This window comes from Manduca sexta, chromosome 20, assembly GCF_014839805.1.
Source record: "Manduca sexta isolate Smith_Timp_Sample1 chromosome 20, JHU_Msex_v1.0, whole genome shotgun sequence".
In the NCBI taxonomy this organism is placed as follows: Eukaryota; Metazoa; Arthropoda; class Insecta; order Lepidoptera; family Sphingidae; genus Manduca; species Manduca sexta.
The window spans coordinates 4,279,391-4,295,827 of record NC_051134.1 but is presented as its reverse complement, the minus strand read 5'-3'; the positions used below and the strand labels follow the sequence as shown (position 1 = coordinate 4,295,827).

The following is a 16,437-nucleotide window of genomic DNA, read 5'->3' as shown; positions in this document are numbered from 1 at the left end:
GCAAGATCTTTTTCTGTTTCTTTTTTTTTGTACGGGTCCAGCAAAGTAATCCCACTGCATCTGATGGTAAGTGGAGTGGGGTCCAATAGAATGTCGACTGACGAGAAATGATTACCACTCAGAAGTCGACACAACTATACCGGCCTGTTGGTACCGGATACATACAGGCTGATCCCGGAACGCGACACACTTACGCGGGCCCCTGTGGTGGGTTTTAACATCTTGTATACGGTCTCTATCCGGCCGGTTATAAAATCCTATCACTAACAAATTTCTACAATCTTTAACGTTAACGTTACTTATCATAATGACATATCCTAGCGATAGACTTATCGATAGTCATTACCATACTTTTATTCTGTTATCTAATATAAAAAAGCCATATTTGCTAATCGCCCAGGTGCACAATTTTGTAATGCTTCATCACCTTAAGGTTTTTTATGGCTGTTTAAATGAAGTCATTGAATTAACAATTACTAATGAGTAGAGTTATCGACATTTAAGGCGATGTCTGTCGTGAGGTGTGTGCGTAAACTGTTACAAGGTTTGCGTAGTGGAAAACCCATTTTCATTGCGTTAGGTTAGTTGATAAACTGGCTTTTGCTCACAGTTCCGATCGAGTCATTTGCCGAGATGAGACCTTTGACCAGGTTAACTCTCTTTGTGGAAACACTAATATTTTTAATACGAAAGGATTTCTGTCTGTCATGCTTTCACAGATAAAACACTAAGGGGCGATTTTTCAAAATTCTAATAAAAAATATGTATATAATAAATTATATCCGAATACTTTGGCATAAACGAACTTCTTTTATACAATTGTAATTTTTTATTTATTTATATTATATTATCGAATTACTTTTATCTAAGGATTGAAAAAGCAGACCTAATTTGACTTTATGTAATTAGATATAAAATTTGAACCACAAGAAAAGAGAAAAGTATTTTTTTTTATTCAAATTACCAAAAAAATATTCCAACCGTTCCTAACATACAAATTCTTGGAAAACACCGTCATGTAAAGCCTTGGGGTATTATTTAAGAATTATGATGTTACGCGAGGTATTTGCTTTGACTCATTAGTTCGGGGAAGTAAAAAAAATGTTTATTCTTTATTATGGGAAACGTTGTTGACCACGAACTTGACACTGCGGCGCGAAAATTCCATAAAAAGGCATGGCTTATCTATATTAATCAAAATGAACCGCAATGACGTCCATACCTCACTTAAGACTTACCCCCTTATTCATAGATGTTTTTTATCTAAGGACGGAGTAAAGCCGTGATAACAAGTCTGTTTCTCAGTGCTGACGGCATGGCAGCCTTCGCAGTGCGTAAATATAGAGCCGTTGTGATTGGCTAATATTGTTGTATCTCAATATTAGCCCATCACAACGGCTCTATGTCTGATTCCCAGTGGCGTTGGGCACTGAGAAACAGACTTGTTATCACAGCTTTACTCCATCCTTAGATAAAAAACGTTTATGAATACGGGCGTTAGCTAGCGGCACTGCTTCAAAGCAGTATTATTGTAAATTTTAAGATAATGGATATTTATGTATATAATGTTTAATGTCGTATTGATAAGCCGCATTCTTTTTAAAATAAAAACTTTTATAAAGAAAAAATATCTGGATTATAAAACGAGTTTATAATTCATACGACCAATGAATACACGTTTAAAAATTATTCTGTTTTTTATAAGTATATAAACATATTGTAAAGGAGTAACGTCTTAACAAATATGTACCTACATATGACACAATAAAGTACTATTTTAAATAATCTTATCTAAGTAGACTCGTTAAAATAATATAGTTACTTAAAATATATTTTATTTCGTTTTAGTAAGGCAGTATACGTAAAAAAACATTAACGATTCCTAATTAAAAATCATGTTTTTTTATTATAACTAGCTGGTAGTATGCAAACAAAATATTTGTAACAGATTTTGTACTTTCCTATTTTACAGATTTTATTCCGACGAGATTCACATCGTTTGTAAGGGTGTCCATAATACAGTCGGGCTACTTGGGAAAACTTATATCTGCTACCTCAACTAGGTTAGCAACTATTTATTAAGATCAGGGGTCTTATTTCTTTTACGGGAGCATATCCGTCTTTTTGCAATTACGGGCATTGTAACCAAAGGACAGCTTTGATAGCTGTATAGGTACATAGGGGAATTTTTGATTCTCTAAACTATTTGGTTAGCGAAGCTGTCCTTCGAATAAAAGACTCGTAGTTGCAAAAAGACGGATTCGACCCTATAGATAGAATAGGGCCCCCGAACCTTACGTCACATTTTGTCCTGGCGTTACGTAAAACAATCATCAAAATGCTAAAATTGGTTCCAATTTATTCCAACTTTCATTAGATAACAGTATTTTTGCTATTCTTTGAATCTGGCAACATTAATTAATTCCAAATTTAAATATCGAGTCAGGGAACTTCGTCACGGGTAATTGTTATACATTATCTAATCAATTATCAATTTCAGATTCCTAAAAATCCGTGAGACGGTGTCGCTTTTTTTATTGGCAATTTCTTGTTTATATAATTCTTTTACATAATGTTTATTGGAAGATTGTGTGATAAATATGTAGTTTTTTTTAAACATTAGGGGTTTAGTAATTGCGCACTAACCAAAGATACGTCGTGTAATATATCGAATAAAATTATAAAGAATCGACATTATACGACATAAAGTAAGTAACTTACCCTTTATTGAACATGATCCATTTCAATAAATTATCCCAATCTCAATCTTCAATCCCATTCCTAGAATGAAGCAATCGAAATAACTCATACGTAAGCATATCAAAAACTTTGGTCTAATTGGTCCATTTTTTTTTGTCCATTTTTGAGATAGATCAAAAAAAGCGATTGGCATTATGATTTCTTATGTTTACGCGAATGTTAGACATTTAAATTAAACTATTTTACGGATTTTTTGTAACTCTGACTTTGCGGATGAACAACACCACAGTCTCCTCCCCCGTGACCATGAAGGCTGCAAAGTCTTCGAAACCTCGGGATAAAAGTAAAATATTAAAACCGTGATAAAATCCGTAAAATGGTTTAATTTAAAAGCGATTGGCATTATTTATTGAAGATGGTTAGGTAACACGTCTTTGATTAACATGTAGGTAGTTTTGTGTCAGTGAAGGACGCTGTGGGACTTACAAGGGCTGCTATGGCGGGTTTTACACCTTGTTTACGGTGCTCTACGCGAATATGAATCTACAAGCCTCGATTACTTGTGGTAAGTCTCACATATGTGAGAGTTCGCCTGGGTAGGTACCATCGTCTATTTCTGACGTTAAGCAGTAATGTGTAGTCACTGTTGTGTTCCGATTTGAATAACATTGTAGCCAGTGTAACTACTAGAAATAATAAGACTTAATATCTCATGTCTCAGGATGGCGAGCGCAATGGAATACCAAACAATACTTTATAATTCAAAGTGTTGGATGGTATTTCTATTGTTTATGGGCGGTCGTATCGCTTACTATCAGGCGAAGGTAAGCTCGTCTCATCATTCAATGCAACAAAAAAAGATTACATTAACATTGGAATGAGGGAAATAATACATGACCTTAAATGGGCATGCATTGCACATAAAAATGAGGATGCGGTTAAGTCTTTCTTATTAGTATGTCCATTAGTGATGTCAGAGTACGAGCAAAACTAAAGGAAAACCTACTTATCGAAACCTATAGGGCACTTCCCGTTAACATGTAAACGAAAAAATCTGATATGTACTTTAATAACAAAGAAAGCGGATTTACAATTAAAACTTATTTGCGGTTGGTGTAATAACCGTATCCAGGGATCGAACGGCAAAACTAAGTTTGTCAAGTTTGAAGTTAGTTGATACTTTCATCCTCATCATTTCAGCCGGGAATCGTCCACTGCTGGACACAGGCCTCCCCCATTAAGCGCCACAGGGACTGGTACTGGGCCGCCCTCATCCATCGGACTCCGGCGACCCTCACCAGATCGTCGGTCCATCTCATAGGGGGCCTGCCTACACTGCGTCTCCCGGTTCGTGGCCGCCACTCCAGAACTTTTCCGCCCCAATGGCCATCAGATCTACGAGCTATGTGCCCTGCCCACTGCCACTTGAGTTCCGCAACTCTAAGAGCTATGTCGGTACTTTGGTTCTCCTGCGATTCACCTCATTTCTGATTCGATCCCGCAAGGAAACTCCAAGCATAACCCTCTGCGTTGCCCTCTGGGTGACTATCAGACTTCTGATAAGGCCCATAGTGAGCGACCACGTCTCAGATACTTTACTCGTCTTAGATACATTACCTACATATTTTTACGGTACTCTCGGTGCATATGACCAATTCGCACTCGTCTGGTTTGCACCCGCTAATTAGTGAAGTAGGGTCTAGATGCGGTCTCGAATGATAAGAGCTGATTATCCCTCGTAGTGGACACAATTATACCGGCCTGTTTGGAATGATTATAATGTTGTAGACAACATAATATGTGGTGTGGTGCTACTCATTTGTAGGCAGGTGGACTTAATACCTCACACATTGCATTCATCTGCCTTCGATCGGTGTAAAGAAGTGGTAAGTTTAAGTATACACGTATAATATAAATTGTATCTATACTAATATAATATGTACAGAGTCATTTTGACATCGCGTTACTAAATGAAACCCCATACTTATCTACTTGGAAATAACACTTTACAACAAGTTACTTGAGCCGTAGATTAAAATAAAAAAGTGTAAGTTTCGAACAAAATAAATATAATAAAAAGTAATTTTAATTTTAGGCGCCCTAAACCCACTACTACAACTCTAAGATAATTCGTTGCTGTGGCAACATCATACTTTTAATCAGAAATACACCAACAGACACGCCATATTCGCATTAAATTACAAAACGATCAAAAAATCAGAAACTACAACCAAGATTTTTCGTAAAAATATTAGTTATAAATGGATGATTTTTGACACAATGTCAGCAAAGGTGAAGACGAGCATGTGGTTTCATTTAGTAACGCAATGTCAAAAAGACTCCGTATATAGTTAAGAAGTGCATGTCAATGTGTATGTTCGAACGCCCTTATTTCAGGAACTACTAAAGCATTTTTTTTTTGCTCTAATAGGAAGCTACATTACTTCTGACTACTACAGTCTACTTTTCATTCCGGGAAAATATTTATCCCGGAAATACATTTTCATGCGACTGGAGCCGCAGGCAAAAGCTAGTTTGAAAATATAAACAAAAAACCAGTAATAATATCTTCTAATTTTACGTTGATAAATAATAATTAAATAATCGGTATGTCAAAATAAAAATAGCGATAAAACCCATTAAGAAATCGGTCGAAGGAATGTTGTGGTATTTTTCAAAACACGGGTCATAGTTTTAATTATTTTATTTAACAAAAAGTATCTTTTACGTAACATAGTATATTTTATTTAAAACATAATTTAGGTGACAAAATATTTTTATTTTTCATTCTTTTTTTAAATTGTGATGTGTTTTTTAACTTGTGGTTTGTCCCATTGACGTAGGATTGTTTGTCTTAAATAGTTCTAAATAAAAGTCCGCGACAGCATATACATATCCACCTTTTATGTGGAAGCCACTTTTACCAAAATAGGGAGCCATTTTTGTATGTATGTTATGAATTTTCTCAAAATCTACTGAACGGATTTTTATGAAGTTACGTATGGAGATAGTTGACCCTGAGAAGGTTATAGGGTTCTTCCTATCCCGGCAAAATATATAGCGGGACTTTTATCCCGGAAAATTCCTTTATGTAAAGCCAGTATAAACTATTTTTTCAAAATCTGAACTAAAATGGCAACCAAAACGTCACTGTTATAACCTACTTATTCACTTGAATGACAAATAAATTTACTTATTTCACAAATATTTTTTATTCACATTCAAGTTTACACTTGACTCGAGTTCTTATATTATGAGCGCCACTCTGTCTATAACCACACGCTGTCAATGTTGAAATCATACAAAATTCAGGTGTACGTATTGCAGGACAGTTGAGTCCAACACAATAAGTGTACAGAACGCCAGATCTTGTACGTAGTATATATATATCGTGATTTGGACAGTAAAACCGTCTGTTGTTTCGGTATCAAATAAGACTGTGAAGGTATCCATCCACATAAACAGGTGAAGTAATACCAACCTAAAAGCGTATGGACTAAGGTCGAAACCTATTTCTGAAGTAAGTTTGACGTTATCAAAATGGATAGAATCAATCTCGACACGTATTAGGATATGTTGTTAGTGGTAAATGCTGTGTTCACCTATTAGTAGCACACATATCAGATGCTGTACCTTATTGTTTTTATAATATTGATTGATGTAATATGTAATGCTGTTGGTGTACCTTATTACGAATAAATAAAGAAATAGATAAATAAATAATGAATTCATAGTATATTTACAATTCCTTTAAAATTAGATACTTATCATTGTGGAAACTGGAATGTGGAAGTATTTATCAAAAAATATGTGAAAAGCAAGCGTTGCGTAACAGTTACTTTGCATTATCCCCAACCAAACTGCTTCCCCCCAATCCTCACGAATGGTGCTAAAAGATGGGCTATAAGTAGGTATTTATGGAGTAGTAATAACTTACATTCAGGAACTGCCGCTCGGTTGCCAACAAAACAAAATAGCAAACAGCTGTTGACCAATGTTCTTAGGAAAACCCTAATACAACTCCATAAATATTAAATTCATCTAATTTAAAAGTACATATAAGATAGAATACACCGGCAACTTAACATTTTAACCTTGAAATAAGTCACAAACAGATGTTCATAGTTTTCTTATTTTCCTCAAGTGGTTCTACGAACTTAATCTATGCTGCAAGTGGTACAATATAAACTGCTCACAGTCTAAGAGATATAAATGCCTATTAAAGTATCCTGAGAGACACGTAAGATATGTTAGGAAGGTTTACAATTGAGAAGAGAGATTTTTTTCGTATTTATTTTAACTTCCAACTAAGGATAAGAATGTCTATTAAGATGGGCAGAGGGGAAAAAGCCGGGAAATGTTCGAGAGATGTCATAGGCGTCAATGTGAATTTGGCAACCATGACGCATAGGTACATACTGTGTGCATAGGCAAAAAATACACCCTCGTTCATGCAGTGGATCTAGAAACTAGAAACGAGTTGGCGAGCATCGATGAGAGGTTGTATACTACTGATCAATTCGTCGGCGAGTGTATGAGTGCGATGGACGATTATTCGCACTGCGATATGGAGTCTCGGCAAGTGTTTCGACCGCCAAGCGACAATCACTCAGCGAGAATTATCTTTGATAGTCCTTGTCGCTCAACGACAAACTATTGCAGAAGTTTTCGCGCGCAGTGTACACAGTCACCAATCAACTGTTAATATAGACATCTCTTTTGTTTATACGGAATGTACACTTATACGTTTCTTGAGCGAGAAAATAGCCGATTATAATTAGTCGCTTCCTGCATGAGACAACTAGCTAAAGGTATTAAGCATTTGCCGATTATAACGTCGCGCCGCCTCCAGCATCTGGGTCGGATCATTCAGTCTACAAATTACAAATATCTATAAATAAAAAAATATATAGGTTTGAGCTTGAATTGAATTGAGCTGCATTAATTCGCCTGCTATACAATATTGCGTTTATTAGAAACGTGCCTTATTGTGATTACGATGCGGTGCATTTTAGTCTTTGTTGCTATGTATTTAAAACGCAAAGAAAGAAGCGGGTTGCTTTCACTATAATTTAATTCATCATGACTAATGACCACAATGATGGTATAAATTATAAAAAAAAAAAAAGTTTTTTCGCCATGTTTAAGCCCAGCTGCCTAGCTATTATGTAGATTTTTTTCGTGACGCATTTGTTTATCGAAAAAGCACGTGATAATTCGATAGAAATATTTTGTTTGCAAAATAATTAAGTAAGAAATATATAAATTCCTAGGTTTATTAATACTATTAGTTGGTATGAAGTGTATATACGAAAAAATGTATACTTCAATGTAGGTAGGTACATTGCTTAATGGTAATTGGAATTTGATTCGAACATCGACTTCTTTATATTCCTATTAATGTGCTTGATACGTTTTCAATTTTTACCAAATCTTATACCAATTTCTTTTATAATATGTATAATTATAGTATACGTAGTCTGAAAGAAAGTTTTTTACTATCTGACAAAACCACCAAATTAATTTTACATTAACACAAAAGAAGTTCAAAGTTATTTTATCGTCTGGAAATACTAAAGTCAATTCCTTTCATTGGGGGGTTTATTTTTTATTCAACTTTTTTTTCGATAAAATAATTACTAACGGATAATCGCGCACAACTTTAGCTGTGAGGACAGTTTCTAATGTATACTAATACATAAAGCTGTTTGTTTATTTAAAAGCGCTAATCTCAGGAAATACTAAGCCGATGTTGTCAATTTATCACTAGTAGAAAGCTACATTACTCTTAAATGCTGTAGCAAGCAAATTTAAAATCACATTATCGATTTCGTTTACCAAAATATGCCTAAAACTCATTATTTCAATAAAAATATTTTTACAATTACGCAGTTCGGTAAGAAAAGGTTAAATTGAAAATACCAAGTAACCTCAGCAAGTACCAAGATTGCAGCAGCAGTTGCAGGAGCAAGTTAAGCGTGTACCTATACCTCATGATTACCATTTCACATTGAGGCCTATAAAGGCTCGCGAACATTTCCTGGCCTTCTCCCCTCTTTCCATCCTAAGGGTTTCCCTATCCTTCCGGGATTCCTTCCTTCCTAGCTATCCCCTCCCAACTCTCCTGCAGGGCCATGTAGTTGATAAGCCGGGGGATTCTATTAGCCCATTGGCAGGTTTCCCCCTGTGTCGACTGCCGGGTCTGATACACCAAAAAATACCCCAGCAAGCAACAATAATTGTATTGCAGAACATCCAAAAATTATAAGCTACTTTAGTTCAGATATATACTTGCCATTTTAGTTCAGATATTGAACAAATAGTTTATATGGACGTTCGTGTCTATAGAATATACGTCAATGGTTATGAATGAATGTTATTTCAAATTATTGTTTCGCTCACGTTGTTTTGACGTCATCAAAACCGTTAGAAGCTTTCGTGTGCTCAGAAGAGAAGGCTCGCCAATCCGGATTTTGGAGAGCTATAAATCATTTCCAGTCTTAGTGGCGTAGTTATTTTGCGTGAATTACGACCATACTGAGGTCTCAGGTTCGAATTCCGAGTCTGAGCAAAGTGATGTTGGGTTTCGGTGCTTAGAATCGGAATGGAGTTTGGAATTTAGGCCCGATATGGATAGGCTCGGCCTTATCACATTATACGTTCTATTTGATATGGCGGACAGTGGGTTCCTTAGTACCGCCACTGCCTTTACTTTCCGGGATAAAAAAGATGAGTGTGAATAAATTTTCTGTGCAATCAAACGTAGCCTTTTGCTCCTTTTTTACAGTTAGATTACAATCTATTGTGCTGCTATGCTTTAGTATTTATTCACTCATCCTGTAATCTGTGCTGATGGTAGGATATATTTTATATCAATAACAAGGTGTTAAACTCGGCCACAGTGGCCCACGTAAGTTTGTCACGTTCCGCGATCAGCCAGTGGGTATCCGGTTCTAACAGGCCGACATAATTGTGTCGACTGCCGAGGGGTAATCATCTCTCGTCAGTCGACATTCTATTGGATTCTACTCCACTTACCATCAGGTGCAGTGAGGTCACTATGTCGTGCACGTATTAAAAACGATTATTCTTTCGACCATAACATTATAATAAATCTGCTATGTTCTACATTTGATCAATAATTTGACCAGTGTTCTACATTGATCGCCAGCGAAAGGTATACTATGTTAGATGATATTTGATTACTGATATAAAAATTGAGAGCAAAGATACGTTAATATTATATTAGCTAGATTTATTTATCGACATCCTAAAAATACAGTTTTAGGTCTTGATAATATAGGTTTTTATAACACCACACACTATTATATGCAATAGACGACACTAAAAGTATTTAAAAAAAATAGAAAATAAAAACTAACACAACGGGTTTTTTGGCTCGAGTAACGAACCCTGGTATCATTGTATATATGTACATGAAGTATACAGTAATGAATCATTAATGTACTTGAATAACAAGGAAAATTTTATGTGCTAAACATATTTTGTTTTGATGGTGTTTTATGAGGGAAATGCGTAATCAGTATTAGGGACTTTCTTTGTTATTTAATATTGCATTGAAAATCGATCAATACAATTTAAAATTTAATAAAAGTACCACTCAGCACTCAGGAGTGTATTGTTGAAGGTACCTTTAGTATTTCTGAGATAAACGCGTTATATACATAATAAATACACTATAATTTGAAAATTTAAAAATATGTTTTTTTTAATTAACCGCCTATGTTGGGGACACACAAATAATTAGCACAAAAAAATAATAATTAGCAAAATTCTTCCATCCGTTCACGTGTGATGCTATGACCAAGGGAAATAGAGATTCATTTTTATAAATAGACTTCCGCGAATGTAAACGCTTCTGGAAGTTATTATGCTATATATTGTTGCAAGGACTTGGTAGTCTAAACTTAGCAAGAGTTATTCAATTCCCTAAAGTCGTAGTCATCGAAGTCGACGTATGGAGGGACATTGCCTAACATACAAGTTCATTAAACAAGGATTTAAAAAAAATTCGTTGTCAAATAATTCCCTTCCTTCTCTATTTCTTCCCCCATAATCGTTACTGCTTCAACGCTAGTTGCGAGTATCTCATTATCAACTTAGCTTGATATGTTTACATAAAATGGTTAATGGTGATATTAATTGTCTCATAATAATTTCTCTCCCAATGTACCTCCTGAAATCCTTGGATACCTACGTCCCTTATTTTATTGTAGAATCAGCAGAACTAACCTTGGTTAGCATTCGCCTGTTCGTCGACTTTCCAGATTATATAACGAAATTGTAAGAATCTGATAGAATTGACATATTCGCTCTCTATATTCAACAAGAAAATACTGAATCCGCTTGTTGAAACCTAAATCTAGTTTTGTATTCAGTGTTATTTTTATAACATGTTGGACTTCTGGTGCAGTAATTTGTTCTTTTAGTTCATTCGGTGACAGCCTGTAAGTAGAACAGTACTTCTACAATTATTTATTGTTTCATATAACAAATAGATATGTATGATGTATGTTTTGTTGGTTGTCCAAATTAATAAATTAGCATGGAGTCTTTAGCATCAAAAATGAAATAAAAAAGGATTGTATGCAATTAAAGCCGCAGAGATCGCTTTCGCTGGTGGTAGGATATATTGTATATCCGCCCGGATAGCGAGCACCGTACACAAGGTATTAAAACCCGCCATAGTAGCCCACGTAAGTACGTCGCGTTCCGGGATCAGCCTGTGTATATCCGGTTCCAACAAGTCGGTATAATTTTGCCGACTGCCGGGGAGTAATCATCTCTCGTCAGTCGACATTTTATTAGATGCCACTCCGCTTACCATTACGTACAGAGAAGTCATTTAACCGTGCACTTATAAACAAATGATCAATAATATCGACTTTATAATCAGCCGTGAATTAGCTCAGAGCTATCAGAATTTGTTTACCTATTTTAATAAATACTTCATGAATGCCTCGGCGGCTTGTTTGTATCGCGTTCACGGTATAACTAATGCTTAAGGTCTCAGGCTCGAATCCCGGATCGGACAAAGTTATATTAGGTTTTTCTAATCAGTATCAATTTGGGTTTTGGAATTTGTGGCTTGCAACCTATTTCATCATTGGATGGAATACACTCTGCGAAGAGAGGATACACCTGTTGCTCCAGTGATTCTGTGAAATAATTCATTAATATGTATTCTCGTTAATTTTCCTATACTGGTTTACCTTATTTTTGCTCCCATGAGAACAGGGAATACCTATATCCTTTAATAAAACGTAAACAGAGCATATCCCCTATTCCAGAGTAAGTTTAACCGTAAACCCGACAAACGTTCTGGTGATACTTTATATGTGCTAGCTTCAAAATAGGATTTTGAAAAATGCAATACGATGGATTTGAGATGGTTCAAAATTTGTCTTTTGAATGTCACTAGTCGCAAGAATCACAGTTTTTATGGTAGGGTCCACTCTTAATACGCTAAATATAAAACTATCTGTAGGCTTAACATCAATAAATATATATTGTAATATTTTCGGGTATCTTTTATTCCTTAAACTGCCTCGGTGGCGTAGTTGTACTGCATGCGCGGTACGGCAGCGCTCTGAGGTCCTGGGTTCTAATCCCGGGTCGGGCAAAGTGATATTTGGGTTTTTCTGCTCAGTATCAGCCCGGAGTCTGGAATTTGTGCCCGATATGGCGATAGGCTCGCCCCCTATCGCATCATGGGACGGAACACACTTGGCGAAAAGTGGGTGCCATGGTTGCGCCTCTGCATACCCCTTCGGGGATAAAATGCGTGATGTTGTGTTGTGTTTTATTCCTTAAGTGAATTTGAGACCTTAATTTGTTCTGTTGAGTAAAAACATCTATTAACAAAGAGCATCAATCTATTTCTTATCACAAAAAAACAAACAAATTGTTGTTAATATTTAATGAATCCTTATGCAATGCTTATCATAAAACAACTAACATACTTGACTTCACAGTCCTTTTAATATTTGTTTCTTTAAATATTTATAAATATGACGATAGTTTTAATTGTAACTAAATAAGATACGACTGACAAGGAAATTAAGGTTTCACAAACAACAAAATAAATATTGAAAATAGCATCTACAGAGACAAATGGTATCAGTAATACCATTGAATACAGAAACATTGTTGAAGGACCAAAGGAACACTAAATATTGGAGAATTTAGCTAAACTTCTCATATTTTTGGCTAGAAAAAGAAAGCTAATAGGATTTAGGAAGAACATTCATTAAAAACGATCCGCTAAAAGGATGTAAATGCACGAAAAGGCTTGACTGATGATATTATGCAGCCAGATGTCTCACATCATCGAAGATTTTCCTCTATCAAACACACGCACATAGAAAACGATAAGAGTCACTGGACGGACTTTCCTAGCCACATGGAAGGGGCTTACCCTTTTCAAACTTACACCATATTGTTTTGTAAGCATATATAAGTATAAATTACAGCATCAAATTATTTGCATTTCAGTATACGTTTCGTTGCAGATCGTATTGTTGCAACTGATCACAATGAAATACCTGCTTATCTTTGCGTTTGTTGCCAAGTTTGCAGTGGAGGCTGGTACGTAGAGTTTCCTGTTGTTCTTTGTTTTCGCAATTGATATGCAACAGTACATTTGTATTTGTTTAGTAATCTTAATGATTATCCTCAGGGTAACCGCAGTATGAGTAATTAATTCTTAGAAATCCTGTACACGTGCACTTTGCGGCTATTGGTATAATTTATTCTTCCAATATATTTAAGTACATTGACTTGTTTTGAATTTTAGATGTTTGGATGATTCTTTTGTTTTCATCTCTAAATTATATAAAATCGATACATACTAATCCATCGATAAATATCCCTGAAAAAGTAGATAAATGTAATTTCAATATTTTTACTTATGGATTTTATTCAATATCAGCTTTCGATTCTATTAAAGAATTGTCATGTGTAAAGAATAAATTATACAAAATAAACATTATTTTTATTGTATATTCCTAATACTGTTTTGACTTACACTAGCTATCCAATGCTAGACAATATATTAAACTGACTATAATATGATTCGTCCTCTGTGTTAACGTCATTAACTTCTTTGTTCGTTTCAGGAGCCGACTGCGGTGTGGTACCAATGACTGAATGGAGCGGTTCAGCATCTCTACGTAAAACTCCTCTGCCTGGACCAGTGAATATTGTGATTATCCAACACGCAGTAACTCCTACTTGTGCTACAGATGTCGACTGCCAAAACTTTGTGAACGCTATACGACAATACCAGATGGGGAAGCTTCATTTCGATGATATCGGACCTTCGTAAGTAGCCATTATTTTAAAGTAAAGTATTCATTATATAAGTATGTCGGAGAAGCATTATTCCCGTCGACATCATCATTAGTGGTTGCGGACTTAGTGGGCGTCATCAGGGTAAAATAATAATAATAATAATAATATCAGCCCTGTATTATATACTTGCCCACTGCTGAGCACGGGCCTCCTCTACTACTAAGAGGGATTAGGCCTTAGTCCACCACGCTGGCCTAGTGCGGATTGGTAGACTTCACACACCTTCGAAATTCCCATAGAGAACTTCTCAGATGTGCAGGTTTCCTCACGATGTTTTCCTTCACCGTTAAAGCGAACGATAAATTCACAAAGAATACACACATGATTTTTTAGAAAAGTCAGAGGTGTGTGCCCTTGGGATTTGAACCCGCGGACATTCGTCTCGCAGTCCGTTCCACACCCAACTAGGCTATCGTCGCTTTTTGTAAAATGCGAGCACAAAACACAATGATCACAGATATTTTTATATTCGAATTCAAATTAAACAATATTTATCATTACAATAATGACGATAGAAAAGTGGACAATTAAGACCGAGCAGCGGGTTCAAGGCACCGATCTTACTTTAACCAACAAATATTCTCAACGATCCAACTCGATCAACTCGACCAGTCACTATCATGATTCCTCCAACGAATGTCCAAAGCACTCATGGCCTACCTGAATAGTAAAGACCCCGCTCGAGGCACGTGCCATGCTCTGATTGGTCGTTTCGTAAATTATAATTTTTAAATAAACTTCTGTTACATTATGGCTAATGCGGAAGGTTTTAAGTAATAGAAAAGTGTAACAAATAAAATTAGATTAACAATTATTGTGCGTTATACACGCAAACAACAATCAACCGGAGACATAGCTTCCTCCGACAAGTATATAAAGTCTTTATCTTAATGCAAATTTTTTTGGATTTTTCGTCCTTGGAGATAGGTATTATCTCTATGTGGTCGACATTGTATTAAACTATGTCGTGTTTAGCCACATGTAATGAACTGTTGCGATCCAGAATAAAATAAGGTAAATATATTGATACAACTCATTGCAGAAAATACTTATAACTGATAAGAAAACAATGTTACGTAAGTCATTAATTCTGTATGAAGAACTAAAATTACTAGAAATTAAAGAGCACGAATAATACCGATATCATTTTATACACTTTGTTCTATATAATATGTTTCACATTTTACAAAGGGTTGTTATGATAACTATTGCTTTGTGCTAAATTTAAAACGTTTTCACCAATTAATTTTATGCACAAACATACAAAGATAATTATGAAAATTGTTGTAATGTTGACTTTGTTTGTAGTTTACTCTGAGAACAGTAATTACGTTGAGATTAAATTTAAAATATTTTTTGGATTTTGTCTAACATTCGCGTAAACATAAGAAATCAATATTACTTTCATTCATGAGTTGTTGCTTGTTTTTCTTAGGTTTTTAGTTGGTGACAATGGCAAGGTTTACGAGGGCGCCGGATGGGACCTCGTCGGTGCTCACACTTTAGGATATAACAATAGAGCTATCGGTATTTCATTTATTGGAGAATTTACAGGTAAAATGTTAATACATTTATTATTTATCGTTTTTATATTGCTGTATACCTCGTCCGTATTCTTCTATATTACTATTCATATCATTACCTTGGTTTATGTATTAGATTCTAAACAAAAAAATTAGCGGAGATAGCCTAATTGGTCGAACGGACTGCCAAGACGAATGTCCGTAAGTTTTAAACCAAGGTCATGCACCTCTGACTTTTCTAAAGTTATGCGTGTATTCTTTATAAATTATCGCTTGCATTAACGGTGAAGAAAAACACCATAGAGAAATCTGCATACCAGAAAATTTCTGCATAATAATTTCGAGGTCATGTGAAGTCTACCAACCCGCACTAGGTCAGCGTGGTGGACTGAAGCCTAAACCCTCTCAGTAGTAGAGGAAGCCTGTGCCCAGCAGTGGGACAGTATATAATACAGGGCTGATATTATTATTATATTGTAATATATCCTAAACTAAAAATGTAACTATACATTTCTCTGCAGATAAACTGCCATCAGCAGAAGCAATGGAAGCAGCTAAGAACCTAATAGCGTGTGGCGTCGATCAGAAACATCTGACTGCAGATTACCATTTAGTAGGCCATCGTCAGCTTACTCTCACACAAAGTCCTGGAGATGCATTACAGAAGGAAATACAATCATGGCCGCATTGGCTTGATAATGCTAAAGAAACTTTAAATTAGAATAACTAATTTTGCAATAAAAAGCAGCGATAGCCTACTTGGGTGTGGAACGGACTGCCGAGATGAATGTCCGCAGGTTCATATCTCAAGAGCACACACCTTTGATTTTTATAAAATAAT

The 16,437-nt window shown here is 35.5% G+C and overlaps 1 protein-coding gene across 1 annotated transcript; it reads left to right on the top strand.

Moving 5' to 3' along the window:
* The first annotated feature begins 12,747 nt into the window (after positions 1 to 12,747).
* Positions 12,748 to 16,437, top strand: LOC115449093 (peptidoglycan recognition protein). Its single transcript, XM_030176809.2, has 4 exons — positions 12,748 to 13,308; positions 13,839 to 14,043; positions 15,509 to 15,627; positions 16,118 to 16,437. Exons 1-4 carry the CDS (start codon positions 13,257 to 13,259, stop codon positions 16,315 to 16,317), a joined length of 576 nt encoding a protein of 191 aa, XP_030032669.1. The 5' UTR covers positions 12,748 to 13,256; the 3' UTR covers positions 16,318 to 16,437.